This window comes from Panthera leo, chromosome C1 (genome assembly GCF_018350215.1).
Source record: "Panthera leo isolate Ple1 chromosome C1, P.leo_Ple1_pat1.1, whole genome shotgun sequence".
Classification (NCBI taxonomy): Eukaryota; Metazoa; Chordata; class Mammalia; order Carnivora; family Felidae; genus Panthera; species Panthera leo.
Window position 1 is genome coordinate 194,298,850 of NC_056686.1, and position 17,708 is coordinate 194,316,557.

A 17,708-nucleotide genomic window follows, 5' to 3' on the forward strand; every position below is an offset into this window, starting at 1 on the left:
GTTTCTTGTATAAACTTACTAGAAATGAGTCTAGGTCCAGAAAGTAAGACAAAATGTGTAAGTCGAAGACATTTAATGACTCATCAATTCTGTGTACCCCAGATGACCCGATAGAAAAAATGGGGGAACTGTGTGTGGTTAAATGTCTTAAACCCGATCGTTATGTTCTCCCAACCTTTAGCAATATTCATGCATATAACATCACCTTTGCATAAATACTGAATGCTGAGAGATAACTAGCAAGGTGGGAAATAAAGACACAACCTTGAAGGCTTGGCAGGGAAAACTCACCCCAGTCCCCTTACATATACCTGCAACCCTGGCCCCGGTCTATGCTTTAAAAAACTTTTCAAATGTTAATTTTTATAAAAATAAGTTTGTTATTCATGGAAAAAGTCAAATGGTACTGCAAGGCTACTATGCTTCTCATCCACTGAGATATTAATATGCCTCTAGGGCAGGGCCAGGTTTGGGAGGGAGGACTGCAGTTGTATCCATTCATAAACTCATCCCCAAGTATGATTTCAGCTTGTAAATGACATTTAATATAATGAGAAAGAACATTCGTACTGGCTTCTAGGATAACAACCATCCAAACTGGTCATGAGACTCAACACAGGATGATATATGGAGCTTAATCTTTTTAATGTTTCATTTTTCTTTTTATCACAGGATGTGCCACTTAATCAGAGTATTTGGGGCTTAAATTTGAGCAGCAGATAAAATTTCATTCTATATTGTTCACTAAGCGAAAGGCAGGATAAAGGAGATTTGCTTCCTTCTTCTACCCTTTCACCTTTTCTTCCAGAACAGAAAAGACTAAAGTCAGACGTAAATTTTGATTGCATTGGGGTGCCTGGCTCAGTTGATTAAGCGTCCCACTAGATTTTGGCTCAGGTGATAATCTCACAGTTTGTGGGATCGAGGCCTGCGTAGGGCTCTGTGTGGACAGTGGAGAGCCTGCTTGGGATTCTGTTTCTCCTCTTCTCTCTCTGCCCCTCACACACTCACTCTCTCAAAATAAATAAACATTCAAAAATAAATTTTGAATGCATTTAGTTGTAAAAATATACTTCAAATAGTTTTAGATATTAGAATTACTTCATAAAAAGGAAAAAAAAAAGGTGCCTGGATGGCTCAGTCGGTTAAGCATCCAACTCTTGATTTCACCTCAGGTCATGATCCCACTTTTTGTGAGTTTGAGACCTGTGTCAGGCTCTGTGCTGACAGTATGAAGCCTGCTTGGGATACCCTCTCTCCCTGTCTCTCTGCCCTCCCCTGCTTGTGCGTGTACTCTCTCTCTCAAAAATAAGTAAATACACATTTAAAAAAAGAAAGAAAAAAAAAAAAGCTGCCCCCCCCTTAAATCTGGAGGGATTTTGACATCTTCATTGACATAAAATTGATGTTAAAATATCCTATTTCTTAGCTGGTCCACTCCCTGATAACTACTGTCATTATTAGGCTATGAAAACTAATGCTTTTTTGGTCTGAATTTTATTGTCTTGTTAAATTTGCTCATATATATGACTTAAACTTATTGACATATTCTAAATGGGAAAATAATCCATATGAAGAGAGATACATTAAGAAATGAGTAAAGCAAAATCTAATCCATTATTTGCCCATTAATCCCAAAGTCATTAAAGGTGACCAATAAAGCATTTGGGATAACTAATCCTGTTCAGTAATGAGTACTCTCCTTCAGGAACAAGAGATTATTGCTACTCTGGTTGGTCGTACTTCATTTCCTATAGGGTATAGGAAAGTTGTAATAGGGATACCCCCTCTATTTTACATGCAAATCCAGATAAATATAACATCAGGAAAAAAAATCATTCAAGTACCTTTTAGAATCAAGCATGTGAAGTTAGCAAATGCTTTAGATATGGCAAGTGCATTCCTTAGTTATTCACAGCTTTGGAGGCTGGGTTGGTAGAAGAAGCATGGACAGAAGTGGGCAGAGTATTCCCTCCATCCCAGGGTGAAAAACAATACCATCAAGGAGAAGGAGGTATGATGGGGCGTGGACCACAAGGGGAAGACTGAACTGGAGCCAGTGCATGGTATTCCCAGAGAGTGGAATTAATTACCTGAGAAAATCCATGTGGATGAGAAGGCTAGGAGATGACACGGTTAATAAGGACAGTTTCCTTGGGGGTTCAAATTAAAACCAGACATAGAAATTTAGGTTTGATGCTAATCTATGGTTGGTTTATGTCGATGAGTAGTATTTTTTTAAAAAGGCATTTTTCAAAGGTAACCCGATGGGTTAGTCTAGGCCCTCCAAGATGGGACTGAACATGCAGGACTTTGTTAGGGAACTGCATCCTGGACACCTACCACATGAAGAAAACACCAGCAATTACACGCTTTGGCTTGTAATCACATGCCACTTCCACCTCCACCCCCTGGACTCGAAGAGGTTGCCTCACGTAACTACACTGAAGTTGAGAGGTTTAATCCTCCTAGGAGTCCAGAAGGAGAGGGACACCAGATATGGGTGGGCACTAGGCACGTCTAACACAGGGCCTGGCAGTGGGGAAGAGGCAGAGAATGAGCCAAACCTGTACAGTTCAGGTTTGGGATGTTCACTAGACATCCAAGCAGAGAGGTCAGATAGGCAGCTGGATGTAAAAGTCCGGAGTTCAGGGGAGAAAGGCTGGACAAATGTCCTCCAAAGGTGTGGGGAATCATGTGACTACTAGAGTAGTCAATGATTCTCTGATGCACTTCAGGAGCAAGTGGGCTGCAAGATTCATCAATCCTATGTAGGCAGGGGTTGCTTTTAACTAAAAAAACAAACAAACAAACAAACAAACAAAACCAAAAATCAAAAACCTCCTTTGTGGTCTGAAAGGCCAGAAGCAGTCCAGACATACACTACTTTGAGCTTACAACTCCTAAATCTTGTCTGGTTACTTATAACTGGGGGCCAATATGACAGCTTCTAACCGTAAGCGTCTACACAAATTTAATTAAAAGTGAACAATTTACAATAAAGTGTCTCAGTCACACTAGCCACATTTCAAATGCTCCAGAGCTACAGGTGGCTAGCAGCTGCCATAATGGACAACAAAATAACTTCTCTATCACTGCAGAACGTTCTAAGGACAGCACTGCTCTGAACACCAGAGACAGATGTCATTCTGCATAAGAAGTTCAGGAAGCCTGGCACTGCCCCCACAGTTCATCCTAGAAATCTGTTTTTGGAATGTTGGTAACTAATTTAAAGAAAAAATGATACCGTGAGGACTGAAGAGAACTTTGCTGTAATAGGAATCTGTCCTGATTTTTAGTACGGAAGCTCTGAACTAGATTTTTCTGTTCGGTTTCCTTCTGTAGCTACTACTTGGGGAAGGGAGGATAAACTGCTTAGGGACACTTCTAAATCTGCAATTTCCTTACTCAGCTACTTATCCCCAGTAGTACTATAAATATAGCCAGCTGTTGAGAAGTAATTAATACCAAGCCTTTGAATTTCCGAGGGATCATTAGTCCTATTCATCTTGACCAATCAAGACCTTGGTGTGTCTCAAATGTATATGGAGATGATAAAAATCTCCAGAGATGTATGAACTCTCAAAAACACTTGTCTGTGAGTCTGCATTTTAGAGATTATGCCTTAACATTATTCATTTATTTTATGACCAGTCTGCACTGATGTGAAAACCTCTGCCACTGCACATCCTCTTACGGAGTATTTGCTTGCAGGTCAGGGTCTTTTCAAGATTCTCTTCGTGTAATCTGCTGGGAAGAGCCGTGTTCAGACTGCAATACTGCTGGAGTCACTAGAGATGCTACCACCGACGATGGTCTTAATGGTTCTGAGCGGTACGGAAGCGGGGACTCCCTGGAAGGTGATGGATGACTGAGTTTCAAATAAACTGTTCCCTAGTCAAAACTTTGAAAGTTCACCAATTACCACAGTTTTCTTTTTTCCTTTCAGATTTAGGAAAACATAAGTGACTGTTTTCTCTAATTAACCCCGTACAGTATGATCATCTGTCTACATCAGGTTGGTACTTTCTGATACGCTGTTCATTTTGTCAACAAAATCACAGCTGTCTTTAGGGCACAGTTCCCATTCCTAGTCACTGCTGTTTCTGTGCACAGTGCTCTCCACGGAGCCCGCAGTGGACACTGCCCGGACCAGTAGCTCTGCTCAGCTGTCAGAGGAAAGCCAAGCATGACAAGCCGCGGCGCATCGGGAGTACAGGTAGCATGGGGAGAAGACCAGTGTGCCTCTGCACCATTAATTACATAGTATCGTCCCGCACAGAGAAGTAGGAAAGGCAGAGGGCAAAAAAGCCCTTGGAACATGTGTCTTCTTTTCTCTCTGATGCATTTCCAGAGCTGACTGTCTGAGAGGAAAACAGATTTTCAAAAAAGGACACATCATACTTTCCTCCTCCTTCCCTCAGTACCCTGCTTCATAACTGTCAAATTAGGAAGTGCTCCTAGTCTTTTATTCATTAATAGGCCATTAATAGGTGATAAATCTTTCAGCATAGTGGTCATTAAGAGCACGGGCTCAGGAATTGATGTCTGGGATTGAAGTCTCGCTCTACCACTCACTAGCTGTGTGATTTTACCTCACTTACTAAACCTCTCTGTGCCTAAGCATGTTTACCTATAAAATGGAAATAATAGTAGCTACTCTATAGCTACTGTGAATCATGCTGATCAGTACAAGTCCCCAGCACACAGTGACTAAATAAATGCCCAACTCCATTATACTGTGAACTTCACCAAGTGTTGAAAGAGTGACTCCATCTTATTTGTGATGCCTGATTGAAAGGGACAGAAAGTACAGAGGGAACTATACTCTTCTTCCCATGTCCCTGCCTCTCTCCACCCTTACTGGCTCCTCTGACTAGAAAAATGTTCCCTATACACGTGCCATCTGGCCCCTCTCTTGAGCTTCTGGGAGTCTTCTCTGTTTTCAGGCTCTCCCTCTTTTCTCTCCTGTTTCCCAAGGGCTAATCCATACATGGGCTATCCAGATGCTCTGAGTCTAAGGAGGTAAGTTCAAATCAGGTGGCAAGAAGGAAGAAACCCACTTGACATCCAGGTCTAAACAACAGGCTCTCTATCCAGCTTTACCAAGTATAAAGCAGATGTCATGAGCCCTACCTAATTTCCGAGTTCATTTCTCAACTGGATCAGAAGTTAAGGGGAAAGAGATGTGATTAATTCTTCTACATCCTAACAGAAACGAAATGAGTTGAATTCCACTGTCTTCCCATTCCATCTAGTTTTGTTTAAGTGACTGTTTTTAGCTTGCATAGGTGGTAGCTAGAATAGTAATGGCAGGACACTGTCCATTCATTCATTTGTTCATTCATTCAACAAATATTTATTAAGCACCAACTATGGACCTGGCATTGTGTTAAATGCTGAAGATGCTCAGAATCAAAATGACAAAACATAGCCCCGCCTCCTTGGTGTTGTCTAGAAAAGTCAAATTGCTTAGATAGGTCTTCTTTCTTTCCCTCCTGCCATTTCTTCTGGTCTATCAACATTCTCTTCCTGTTCTCAGTGTTTCGCCCCAGCACACTGGTAGCATTTGAACCCTATATTTGTTTCAAGCCCGTATCTTAGCCACTTAAGATAACCTACAGTGTAATGAAATCAACACAGTAAAAAGTGCAGTCAGAAAGGAAGTAGGTGATACCCTGGCAGTTCTCTATCTAGTGCTCACTGTGAAGGGCTCTAATAAACCCAGTGTGGATCCACGCCCTTTTTTCCTTCCACTTGCCTTGGCAGCGCTGGCTGCGAGGCACAGGCGCTTCTCATGAAGGTGAAGGACACTTGGCTGGGGCTCAAATTAGACACTGAAATGCTGGCTCTCATTGAAAAGTTACGTAATAAAAAGATGAAGTTGCAAAGAAAAGATACCTGGCCAGAGTGATTCCTTTCAAATAAGTCTGGTATCAGCAGAAACTAAGCCCCACGTGCTAAAGCTGTAGCTCAAAGGCTATACATTTGGCAGATCAGAGGAACAGCATCTTGAAACACTTTAATGACTTGCATTTAGAGCGCAAGTTAATATTACTCCAGGGATTATGCTGCATATCCTCTTATTTAAAATGTTATCTAATACTTGAAAAGGGGAAATATATGCTGATCTTAGCCTCATTAACTTTGTGAGTTGGTTATAGAAGACTGGGTTATGTCTTTTAGAACTAAAGCCCCTAGAGTCCTGTGTGTGTGTGTGTGTGTGTGTGTGTGTTTAAGTGTGAGCTGATCATCATTTCCCTTAGGAATCATCATAGTTAAGACTGGGAAAAAATGAAATTAAATGAGGGCTAGCACTTTCCCTCATTCTTTCTTAAAGACACTAGTGAGATCAGCTATCTCTTGGGTTTACTTAACTTTTCTACTATGCTATCTGCAAGGGAAGCAATCTTTTCTCCTAAATGCTTATTTCTAACACAAAAATACTTCATCTGCTCATTTAATTCTCTGTAATATCAATTCCTCACCAGTGCTTTATAATTTCTATTTTACTAAGGTACTTTAAAATCTCTTCCTCCCTGGAAGCTACCTGGAATGAAAACCAGAGCAGCCCAAAGATAGGTGCCATCAGGCTCTCAAATGAGTCCCAACAGATTCCAGGACACCACCTAGGACCACTTAGTAGCTGGCCATTGGGTATGATCTTAAGGGGACTCCATGCTTGTCATTTTTCCGTACTGTATGCTGCTATGTGCACAGGCATAAAGAGCAATTCTTGATGGAGCACCTAAAGAACAGAAATGTTTTCCTTGCTTCACAAGCTGGGAGCACATTCTGTAAAGAACTCCTGGTAAGTCCAGCAGGAAAGGATTATGGCTAAGAGCGAACAATTCAGTGCTTATTGCTGGCACATGTCATACATCAGTATCACGATGCATTACACTTCAATGTACTAAATTCTATAAAGGATATTCTATAAAGGAATTCTATAAAGAACTATAAAGTTCAGTGAAAGGAACTGGGCCTGTTCATTTCAAATATTGCTTATTAACAGCTGTAACAGCTACCGATTATTTTCAGACTAACAGATACTTCATATGAGAAGATCCACAACAAGCATTTTCAAATACAAGCAATTATGAAGAAACGCTTCTGTTCTGGCCCAGTGAATTTTCTACCCTGAAACCATGTTGAATATATTAATTTAGGATTAGGAAGCATGGAAACAACTTCTATAGCACAATGCTGGAGATTTCATTTTTCTGGCTGCAAATGCCCATAAATCTTTCCACGGTTTGCTTTATGTCCGATCCCAAATAACTTCTTCCTATAGACTTTTAGTTATTACTCGTGCCTGTCTAGCTCATGTTTCCCTCTTTCCTTCCAAATTCCTTTCATGTTTTATCCTAATTTTTTTCTAAAACACTTAAAACTCACTAGTCATTAGTCACCTCTAAAATGTTTGGACAGCACGAGTATCATCATGTTACCACTGCTCAAGCGACCCCACCCTACAGCTCATGTGCACACATTCTCCATACGTGATACATCCTAAAATGTAGGGAGTGAACCCAGATTTAGAAGTGGAGAGTAAATACACACACAGGCACACACTCTCATGGGGTAAAGACAGGGCCTCTAAAGCCAGACTTGCTGAGCTGAAGCTTAACTTTCTAATTTACCGGCTATGTAACCAGGAATAGGTACTCAGCCTTGCTTTGCTTCAGTTTTCTCATCTGTGAAATGGGGATACAAAGAGTATCCACACCACAGAGCTGTTCTGAGATTTAGGTCAGTTAACGAATGCCAAGCACTTAGAATGGTGTCCTGGCATATAACATTAGTTACTGGCATATGCGCGCACACACTGGATCCTGTCAAATGTCAATCCCAGCAACGTTTTATTAATAGGCATCATTTTTAACCTTTACTTCTGTCCTTTATCAGTCAAATGATCATGAAACTGCATATTGATGATCCTCATTCCCTTGGGAACCAAAATTTACTCCATATATTTTATTATTAAATTACTGAATTCTTGTTTCTGAACATCAGTAATAATTTGTTACCTCTCAATTACTGCCTACAAAATTGATTATTCGCAATACTTCATTCCTGGATAAGCATGAACCCCAGAGCGATGTAACTGCCTCAATGGCCAATATGAGACAGCTGCTGGTTTGAACAATTCTCCCCTCCTTTCTTTCCTAGGGTAAAGGCATCTTATTTCTCTGTTGTGAATAATAATAATTAAAAAAAAAAAAAAAAGGTAAAAGTCAGTTAAGCCTCTGACTTAGGCTCAGGTCATGGTATCACAGCTTGTGAGTTCAAGCCCTGCATTGGGCTCTGTGCCGACAGCTCAGAGCCTGGACTGCTTTGAATTCTGTGTCTCTCTCTCTCTTTCTCTCTCTCTCTCTGTCTCTGCCCCTCCCCCACCTGGGCTCTGTCTCTCTCACTCTCTCAAAAATAAACATTAAAAAAAAAAAAAGGTAAAAGTCAGGAATACAGACTGTAATACTGCACTGTGACACCCACAGCATGTAAATATGTAGGCTTTAGTGAAAATGATGCTTGAATCCTATTAAAAGCCTACACTGACCGTTCTCATCACTGTGTTATATCCTCTGCTTCCATTTTATAATAAAAGCCAAGATAATTTCAGTTGTAAACTAGTTTGTAAAGGCAATGTACTTTCTAAAGCAATGACTTGCTACTTTTAAATTTTTATTTAACCTGTACACATCACCCTTACCAATAAAGCATTATGCACACAGTGTTTTCTAAAGCACATATAACACAGGTACAGAAATTCTAATAAGTAGCTTGTCACTCTTAGTCTCAATTTTTCCTAAAAAAATAGAAAGTGGGAAAAAATGATGGGAGTCCAATTTTTCAGTTTTAAGGGCATATGTGATATTAAAAACACATGGGCACGGCACCTAGGTGGCTCAGTCAGTTAAGCATCCGACTCTTGGTTTTGGCTCAGGTCATGATCTCATGGTTTGTGATTTCGAGCCTGGCATTGAGCTCTGTGCTGGCAGCAAGGAGCCTGCTTGGAATTCTCTCTCTCCCCCTCTCTCTCTGCCCCTCCCCTGCACATGCTGTCTCTCTCAAAATAGATAAATAAACTTAAAAAAAATAAAAGAACAAAACAAAACCACATGGGCTTCTTTCCTAAAACTTTCATTTTCAAGATCAAGTGAGCAACTGAGGCAAATCCAGTCATAGCATGAATGAGGTATTATGAAGCTGGACAGTTTCCATTTGTAGCTTTTTATAGTCACAAAGCAGAAACACAGACATATGACTATGGGGTTTACTATGGATTAATGCAGGGTAAAAACAAATTAAGAATTTTATAACCCTGTGACAAGCAAGCAGGAGTTTGAGAGGATGTGGAAAGGAGAGGCAGGTAACGTTTCAGTCACGCTGAGAAAACGCTGACATCTCCCAGTCTTTAGAACCAGTTGCAGCCCCTTTCTTGATAGAAGTTACACTTAGCTCTAGAAAAATTACTTATGAATTGGCATTCCTATCATACTTGCTTTCAATGGCAGGTTTTATGAAAGGACTATTACTTATTGAAATGAAAACAAAATTAAAATAAAAGTGTTTTGAAACAAACTCCAAATGTGAGTCTCCCGAGACACCCAGAGCAGGCAAAGTATTGTTTAGGAAACTTCAAAATATTTTAAAGATAAAAATTCCCTCCAAATTGGCAGACATTAGAGATCTTTCTATAGGTGGAAAAAAATTAAGGCTCGTTGTCCAAATGCTTTGTGCAAACAATAAAAAAAATCATTTTTCTTGTTATATAGGACTCATAGCAGAGATTACTAGGATCTTACCCCAAATCCACTTAACCCCAGCTAACAGACTACGCTTACTATCCTTCCTGACAGGAGTGACCATGTGACTATGTTCCAGACAATGAAAAGTAGGTAGAGTTGAAATGTTGAGTGGGGCTTCCAGAAAGTCCTTTAAAAGGGGATGAGGGAAGCTTGTTGGATGAGAGGGCTCAGTTGGTTAAGCTTCCGACTCTTGGTTAGGCCCAGGTCATGATTTCACAGCCATGGGATACAGCCCTGCATCGGACTCCATGCTGACCACACAGATCCTGCTTGGGATTCTCTCTCTCAGCCCCTCTCGGCTTGTACTCTCTCTCTTAAATGAATAAATAAACTTAAAAAAATAAATAAAGGAGAGGAATGCATTCTTTTTTTTTTTTTTTTGCCTCTTTTTCCTTTCTGCAGCCTGAAAGGCTGATGTAATGCATTAATCTTCAGCAGTGATCTAGCCAAGAGGTAGACGCCAGTGGCTGAGGGATGATAGAGCAGAAAGATATCCAGAGGCCATTATATCAACCCTGAACTGCACTGGCCTTCTTTTACAGAAGAGAAATAAACGTCTATCTTATTTAAGTCACTGTCATTTTGGTTTTTTCATATATGTGCAGCAGAACCTAACCCTATTCTAAATCCTGATTCTATCTGAATGAGCATTAACTATTAGATCATACTTCCACTGGGGAATGAAACTTAACAAAATAGGATGGTAACTTAAAGTTCTAATTAATAATAATCATAAAGTTCTCTCATACAAACTACATAATGATCACCAAATGCTCAATAAATACCAATGCTGAAGAAGGTGATCAAGTTTTAAAGCTTTTCTGTGATAAATTAGTGTTTCCCAAAGTAATATAATTTTGGACAAGTTAGCAACAAGAACAAACAACAATTAATATTTATAAAAAATATGACACTAAATTTTGGGAACAAATTAAAGAAAACAGAATCCTTATTTTCTAAAAAGTATCCCTTTTTGGAAGACAGAAAGGGGAATACAAAGAGTAACATACAAATTAATACATAATTATGTAAACACTGGTTTGACACACAACACCAAGTGTGTTTATTACCTTAAAATGTTTATGAATCCACTTAATGGCAATAAAATAGCAATAATGAAGAGATGATACTTGGTAAGATAGAACAATGGGAAGAGAAGGTACTGACATGATTTCTTGTGTCAAATTAGCATTATGTAGTTTCTTATGCAACTCAGAGTTTTATACTGTTCAGACCGTCTGAACACTGGCAAGGGAACAAAAGCATTTTACTTACGAAAACATTGGAGGAGACAGTCCATTTTATGTGGGAATAATGGCTTTTTAACAGTGCTCAATTAGCAGACATCAGGATCCCTTCCTTCCAAAGCCATTAGCAAATTTATCTAGAAGATTTTATGCTACATCATAAAACAACCCAAACTGCTTAGTATGCCAATTTGCCTAAGACACTTGCCATATAAGCTGCTTTCAGGAGCCAGCAGTAAGTATCATAAATACTTAAAGACAAAAAGTTGAAGGATATTGGCATTCAAAGGAGATGACACTGGAAACTCATACTGCCAAAACATTTAGCCACACTTGCATTTTGCTTGGAGTGGAATTCCTTTTCTATTTCCTCTTCTATTTAACCTTTAGTATCTCATTCAGCCCCAGCAGTAGAGGGCCTGACTGATGGTTTTTCAACATTGTCAAAATACTAATTCAAACCTGAAGTCAATCCCCACTTCTTTTCTCCCTAAAGCAATGTACCTTATAATATGTAATAATAATAGCTCACCTGAATGAGTGAGTAGGACAGAGATTTCAGTCATTCTTTTTGTAGTCAGGGAATTAAATCTAGCCATCTGTCTTAGTATTCTTTTTTTTTTTTTTTTTTGCCAGGAATAACAAAATAATAGAAACTCCAAATATATTGGGAAAAGATCTGTGTAAGTGTGGGCTTTAGATGTGGAAATCAAGAGGAAAGCTAAAGATAACCACGCATTGTACTTGTTCTATTTTGCTCAAATACTTGTAATTTTATTTTTTTAATTTTTTAATTTTTCTAAAGTTTATTTATTTTGAGAGAGAGAGAGAGAGAGCATGAACAAGGCAAGGGCAGAGAGAAAGGGAGAGAAAATCCCAAGCAGGCTCCCCTCAGTCAGCGTGGAGCCTAACTTGGGGCTGATCCCACGAACTGTGAGATCATGACCTGAGCCAAAACCAAGGGTTGGACACTTAACCAACTGAGCCACCCAGGAGCCCCAAATTCTCACAATTTTAAATAAAAAACAGTAATGTTCATTTAAATGACAAATGTTGTTACAACTTTCTTCTTGAAGCAAAATACTTTCACATTTATTCTCATTTTCAATAAACCTTGTATTAAGCTTCTAAAATCCCCTGAAATTATAAAACGAAGCTAAGAAGGCAGGCCGAACATTAACTAGTCCATTCCTTTTATTTTAGAAAATAATGACCTTAAATATCCCTAACAGAATTTTATTCTGATTTTTCTCTGCCTCCCCACCCTCATAAGGACAGAATCACTTGTCATTACTAAAAGGTTTGCTATTAGTAAATTCCTGCTATAGAAAAACTCTCCAAGTGCAGTCCACAGAGGACTATATACATCAGGACCACTGAGGCTTGCAAAATGCATATTCCTGGGCCTCACTCAAGACCTGCTAAACTGATATCTCCACTGTGAGGCCCAGGAACCTGCATTTTCATGACAAGCAACCTGCCTTAAAATCTAATTCCTTGAGCTGAAAACTTGTTCCTCCTTTTGCCTTCTTTTCTGAGTAACTGGAAAACATGGAGTCTCTAAACCGTGCTTCAAGATTATAAAGCCGTCTTTCTGTCTCTCTACATCAGTAAACTAACTCAAGTTCTTCAGCATTCCTTCTTTGGTTTGTCTCTCTCTCACTTCCTTGAAACCTATATACTATTTCTTCCCAAACTCTGTCCACATCTCAATAACCAGCAAAACAGTGAATGCAAACCAACTAGCGATGACTATCTGGAAGGATCAGTTCAAGCAATCTATGGTTCACGCTGTGTTCATGTACGATCCCTGTTTGTTTCCTGTGGATAAATTGCCTTTATTTCTGTTTCACATGTTGTATTCTGAGATGCTTCCCAGCTCTTCCCACTGAAATTCCATCTCCAAATTGACTATGTAATGCTAAACATCATGTTTTCTTTCCACAAGCAGCTATCCAAATTTGTGTCAGGTATGATATATTCCATGAATATGCTTACCCTGCCCTAAATTCAGAGCACTGTTAAAAACCCAGAGATATCAAGGGTAGGCTGAGAGCACCGCATTCTCCTGGAAGCAATTACTCATATACAGATGCAGTAATAAGCACTTAAGGGCATCCCATTCTGTCACACAGCTCTCCAAAGGTAATGCTTTGGCTCTCCTCTGTAATGCTTATGCCAGCTCACGGTCAGCACTTCATACCTGTCCAGCCAGTGTAAACAGTGCTATCCCGAGGGTCTGCTGACTTTAGGCCTCTCTCCATTTGCTGAAGAAGCTCTCGAATCTTATTGTTCAAGCGTTGTGAGAACTCGGGAGTTAGCTGTAAGTATTAAAGGGAAAACAAGTATCAAAAAATATGGACCACTCAACTTCCCAGACTATAGGCTATCAAAAATAGGAGGGTACTTCATTTCCACTTAGGTCACATTTTTTTTTTGCCTGGGAGAACTGGACAATTATTTTACTCTTAACAACAAATTAATAAAACTTTAAGGTGCTACTATATTTTCCTACTCAAGGCAGGAAATACTTTTGTTGCAACTTAAATGTTTTACATAAAATTTGTAAATAAATGCTAAAATAGACTGCTGTAATTTCCACCTATTAGGGAACATCTGTTACTTAAACCAATATTTTTTATTATAATAAAAATCATTTTAATAAACTAAGCACAAATCATAAGATGTTTGCTATTTTCTAGCCATTCAAGCAGCAGCAATATTAATTTCCAAAAGAAACACTCTAGTTGTTTTTGTTATTTAAAAAATGAGGATAAACATTTATTAAAGTCCATCTGTGAAAAAATGGATAAACAATTTTTACAAATTGTAGAAGTAGGATAAGAAAATCAAAATAAATTCATGGATATCAGGAGGCTTAGGCGGAGTAGAAAGAATATCAGACCTAGTATCAAAAAACCCGTGCCCAGCATAGTGCCTGGCAAAGGAGGGGCTTTGCCCAGATGAATAAGGCTGCCTATTTCTTTATCTGTGATTGGCTGGGTGATCTCGCTCTACATATGACTTCTTTATGCTTCAGTTACCTCTATAAAATCAGGATGATAATACCTGCCCCACCAATTTCAAAAAGTACTTTGAGGATCAAATGAAATCATGGGCCTTGGGTCTTTCACATTCAGGGATATAAATGTTGATATTTTTAAAAAATTTAAGCAGTCCAAGGGTCTATAACAAGTAATTAGTTGGATATGGATTAAAAGCACACTAAAGTGGAGGCTGTGGGTTAGTGACATCCATATGAAGGCCCATAGATGCTGGGCAAACTGTGAGGCCCACATAATCATTATGTTATTCATCCTACAGGCAACTGAAAAACATTTTGAAAGTTCTGTATACACTGAATCATGAAGTGTCTTAAAAGGTCACTTTAATGTATCCCTCAAAAATTTTAGGAACCTGCTGTGATTCCCAGACTTGGACTTTACAAAGCAGTAAAACTTCAAAAGGTTGGGGAATATCACATGGTTACAAACATTTCATTTCACCATAAGGATTATAAACAAACCTAACTACTACCTGTTAGCATCATAATTTCATTTTTTAAAAAGGGCATCTCAACACTGAAAAAAGTAAGAAGACAGTATCAGAATTATTATAAAAGATATAAAATTTTACTTCTGAAGAGCATCTCTGATAAGGCAAACCAGACTATCAACCATATCTGGATTATTTATCCTGAAGCACCACTATGATCCCTTATTTTATACTCTGAAGAAGAAACCACGTTGTTTGACAGACACACTCCCATTATTTAACAATTTCTGCCAAGAGCTTAAGATTTCAACAAGTCTTGAAAATACATTTAGTAAGATAAAATATACTTCAGTATTAATATAAAAGGTCTATAAATCTCAACTAGATAGAAGAGTGCATCTACATGAGAACATGTCATTTTCTGTTCATAGATCACGGATAATTTATCGTCTTGCCTGGCCTTACTCTGAGCCCAAGAATGAGAACACCTCAATCTCAGGAAGGGAAGTCACTTCCTATTTGTCATATAACTGCATTTAATAAAGGTAACCTGCCTGACAAAATTGATTGTTTGTGGCAGACCACAAAATTATTCAAACTCTAGCAATAATTTGCAGACTCTCCAAAAGCCCCCCCCCCCTTTTTTTTTATAGACGCCAGAAAACAGACCAATTCCTAATTGGAAGGTCTGTGTTAACAAATTAAGGAGGACAGATCTCCAGGGTCTGAACCTTGATGTTCGACGTTAAACAATTTTAGAACTGGTATGCTCGTTTCTTTCTGGAATCTCTCCAAAACCATGTGTTAGGTGATAAATCACTTTATTTTTGGACCAGAGTTCAAATTTATGAATACCTTTTTTCTCCCGTGGAAACAGTTAAATTGGTAAAAGCATAAACAGTCTAAATAGCGAGCTGTATTTTACTGAAGGCTTGTGTCATTTGGATAAATCCTCAAACGTTCTCTTTGCCAAGTTAGCATGAAACAGCAGGTCTCTCTCCAACAAGACCAGACAAAATACTTGAGCTTCAGGATCGGCAAAGCTAGACAGAACACAGGTCCAAATGGCCAAAAGGAAGCCATATGACGTCAAGATTGTTCTAAGAAGCTTTGCTTGGGTAGTTCAATTTTGGTCTAAAAAAAATCGACTGACTCTAGATTCATACATACTTTGGTACTCTTCTATCCTGCAACTCTTCTCCATCTATTTCATCCCTCCCACTTGCATTACTGATGATTATGTTAAGTTAATCCATAGTGACAAGTGTTTTAAGGAAAGAATCAAAAGAGCCACATAGAGTTGACTTGGCAGATACAAAATCTCTAAGGCCTTTATACATGTGAAATGCTTTGCGCATTATGAGTTTAGAAGGAATAAACTGGTAGAATTAAAAGTGTGTGCACTTCAAAGAGATCACTCTTCCAACCTAATGCACTCTGATTTCTCAACTAGGTATTCTTAAAAAGAACTACATTCCCCCTTAACAATTACATTCACTCAAAGAGGCATGAGAAAACACAGGCCTCTGGTATCTTACATCCAGCTTCTCTTTTGCTCAGTGGCTTATAAAGTGCTAACCATTAATTTACTGGGTTTTTTTTTTTGTTTTGTTTTGTTTTTGCTTTCCAGCTGTGGGGGTGTTCTGCAGAGTGGCAACAGTAGGAAGAATTTCAGGCCTATGTCCCTAATTTCTCTTAGCACTTTCAGTTTAAAGATGTCTTTACCACACTCTCCAATTTACGCTCATCATTTACCCTGCCCGTATATGTGTACAAATATAAAGCAATAACATGGCACATGTGACATACCACCAGGACTCCTCCCTTCTTAAAAATGCATACCAAAATCGAACAAAACTGCAAAACTACATGGAAAACGCCATATTCGTCATTTTTGTAATTTAAATTATCAATGACTGAGGTTATTTCAGTTATAAATTATTAATAACAATGACTTTTACAAATGTTAAAACTCAAATTGCATATTTTGACATGTATTTGATATATTTATCTTCCAATTATATATATATTTTAAAAGGGGATGCTCATCCCTTTCTTTCAGGCAAAACTGAGCTCCTTTCTGAACACCAGGGCCTGGATGGAGGTAGGGATGCAGGCAGATGTATCCCAAACTCACCCTCCCGGCAGAATCAAAGTAGCCTTCGGCCAGGGATTTGTTAAAATCGGCATAAGGATTCGGGAAGGCCCTTTGAGCCATGGCGCCGGAAGCGAGCCTGCAGAACAGGGAAAAAAAAGAACCTAGGTTGAGACAGGGGCCTCGGCCGAGTTGCCAGGACAGGGGCAAGCCGCCGAGCAACACCTTCCTTGCAGCTCCTGGGCCACCCCGCGGTCTTGGTGGTCTGAGTGGACCCCGCGCCGATCGTGGCCCAGCTGCAAGGGCGCTGCACCTCCGCGAAAAGGCTGTCAGGGCCCCGCGCCCACAGCGAAGAAGGGACCCCGTTTTGCACCCTCCGTTCCCACTCCCGCGATTTGAAGCTACGGCACAGCGTCCAGAAGCCCAGCCAGGCCTCGGCCTCTCACCCAGCAGCCTCGGACACCAACAGAAGCCACGCTTTCACCGCCCACTTCCTGCCAGTCGGACCAATCAGAACCTTCGGCACTCTGGAGGCCCGCCCTCTTCTCGCTTACAGTTTGTTAAAGAGACAGGAGTGTGATTTCTAAAAGCTACAAGGGTGATTTAATTCCTGGGTACTTCGAATGCGGACGTACCTTAGGGTAACGTGCAATTGTGCCCCATATTTCCTGCCTTTCTTCTCTCTTAATATTTGTTTATTAAAAAAATAATTCAGGTCCACATGATTCATAAAAATTAGGAATGTATGTGTAGAAGAAAAAAAGACTGCCTTGAGATCTGAACATATTCGTATTTCTACTGCTCAGACTGAATAAAACAGGGAGGATAATGTCTCTCCAGAGACCTTCCAAACTTCTTCTTTTGTTTCTAAAAAACAAACACACCCCAAAACCCAAAGAGACAAAATAAAAAAAAAACCTACTGCCACCATTAGCTTCATCAAGGACAGAAAACAGGATTATGTTGAAGAGCTGTAAAAAGAGTCTTTTGGGGATAATTGATAATTTAACCTCCAAGGTACTGAAGAAGAGATGTGAATGCCTAAGGGACAAGCTGTCA

The 17,708-nt window shown here is 39.4% G+C and overlaps 1 protein-coding gene across 5 annotated transcripts in view; it reads right to left on the bottom strand.

The window, feature by feature from the left end:
* Window positions 1-17,140, bottom strand: part of LANCL1 (LanC like 1) — a 36,928-nt gene extending 19,788 nt beyond the window's left edge. The window contains exons 1-3 of one of the 5 annotated variants that reach the window (XM_042950025.1): window positions 17,096-17,140; window positions 16,692-16,788; window positions 13,263-13,380 (exon numbers count right to left, since the gene is read on the bottom strand). In XM_042950025.1, the coding sequence (XP_042805959.1) occupies window positions 13,263-13,380; window positions 16,692-16,772 (199 nt within the window). In that variant the 5' untranslated portion in view covers window positions 16,773-16,788; window positions 17,096-17,140. The other 4 variants (XM_042950027.1, XM_042950026.1, XM_042950024.1 and 1 more) reach the window with 4 other exon arrangements.
* Between the last annotated feature and the right edge of the window lie 568 nt (window positions 17,141-17,708).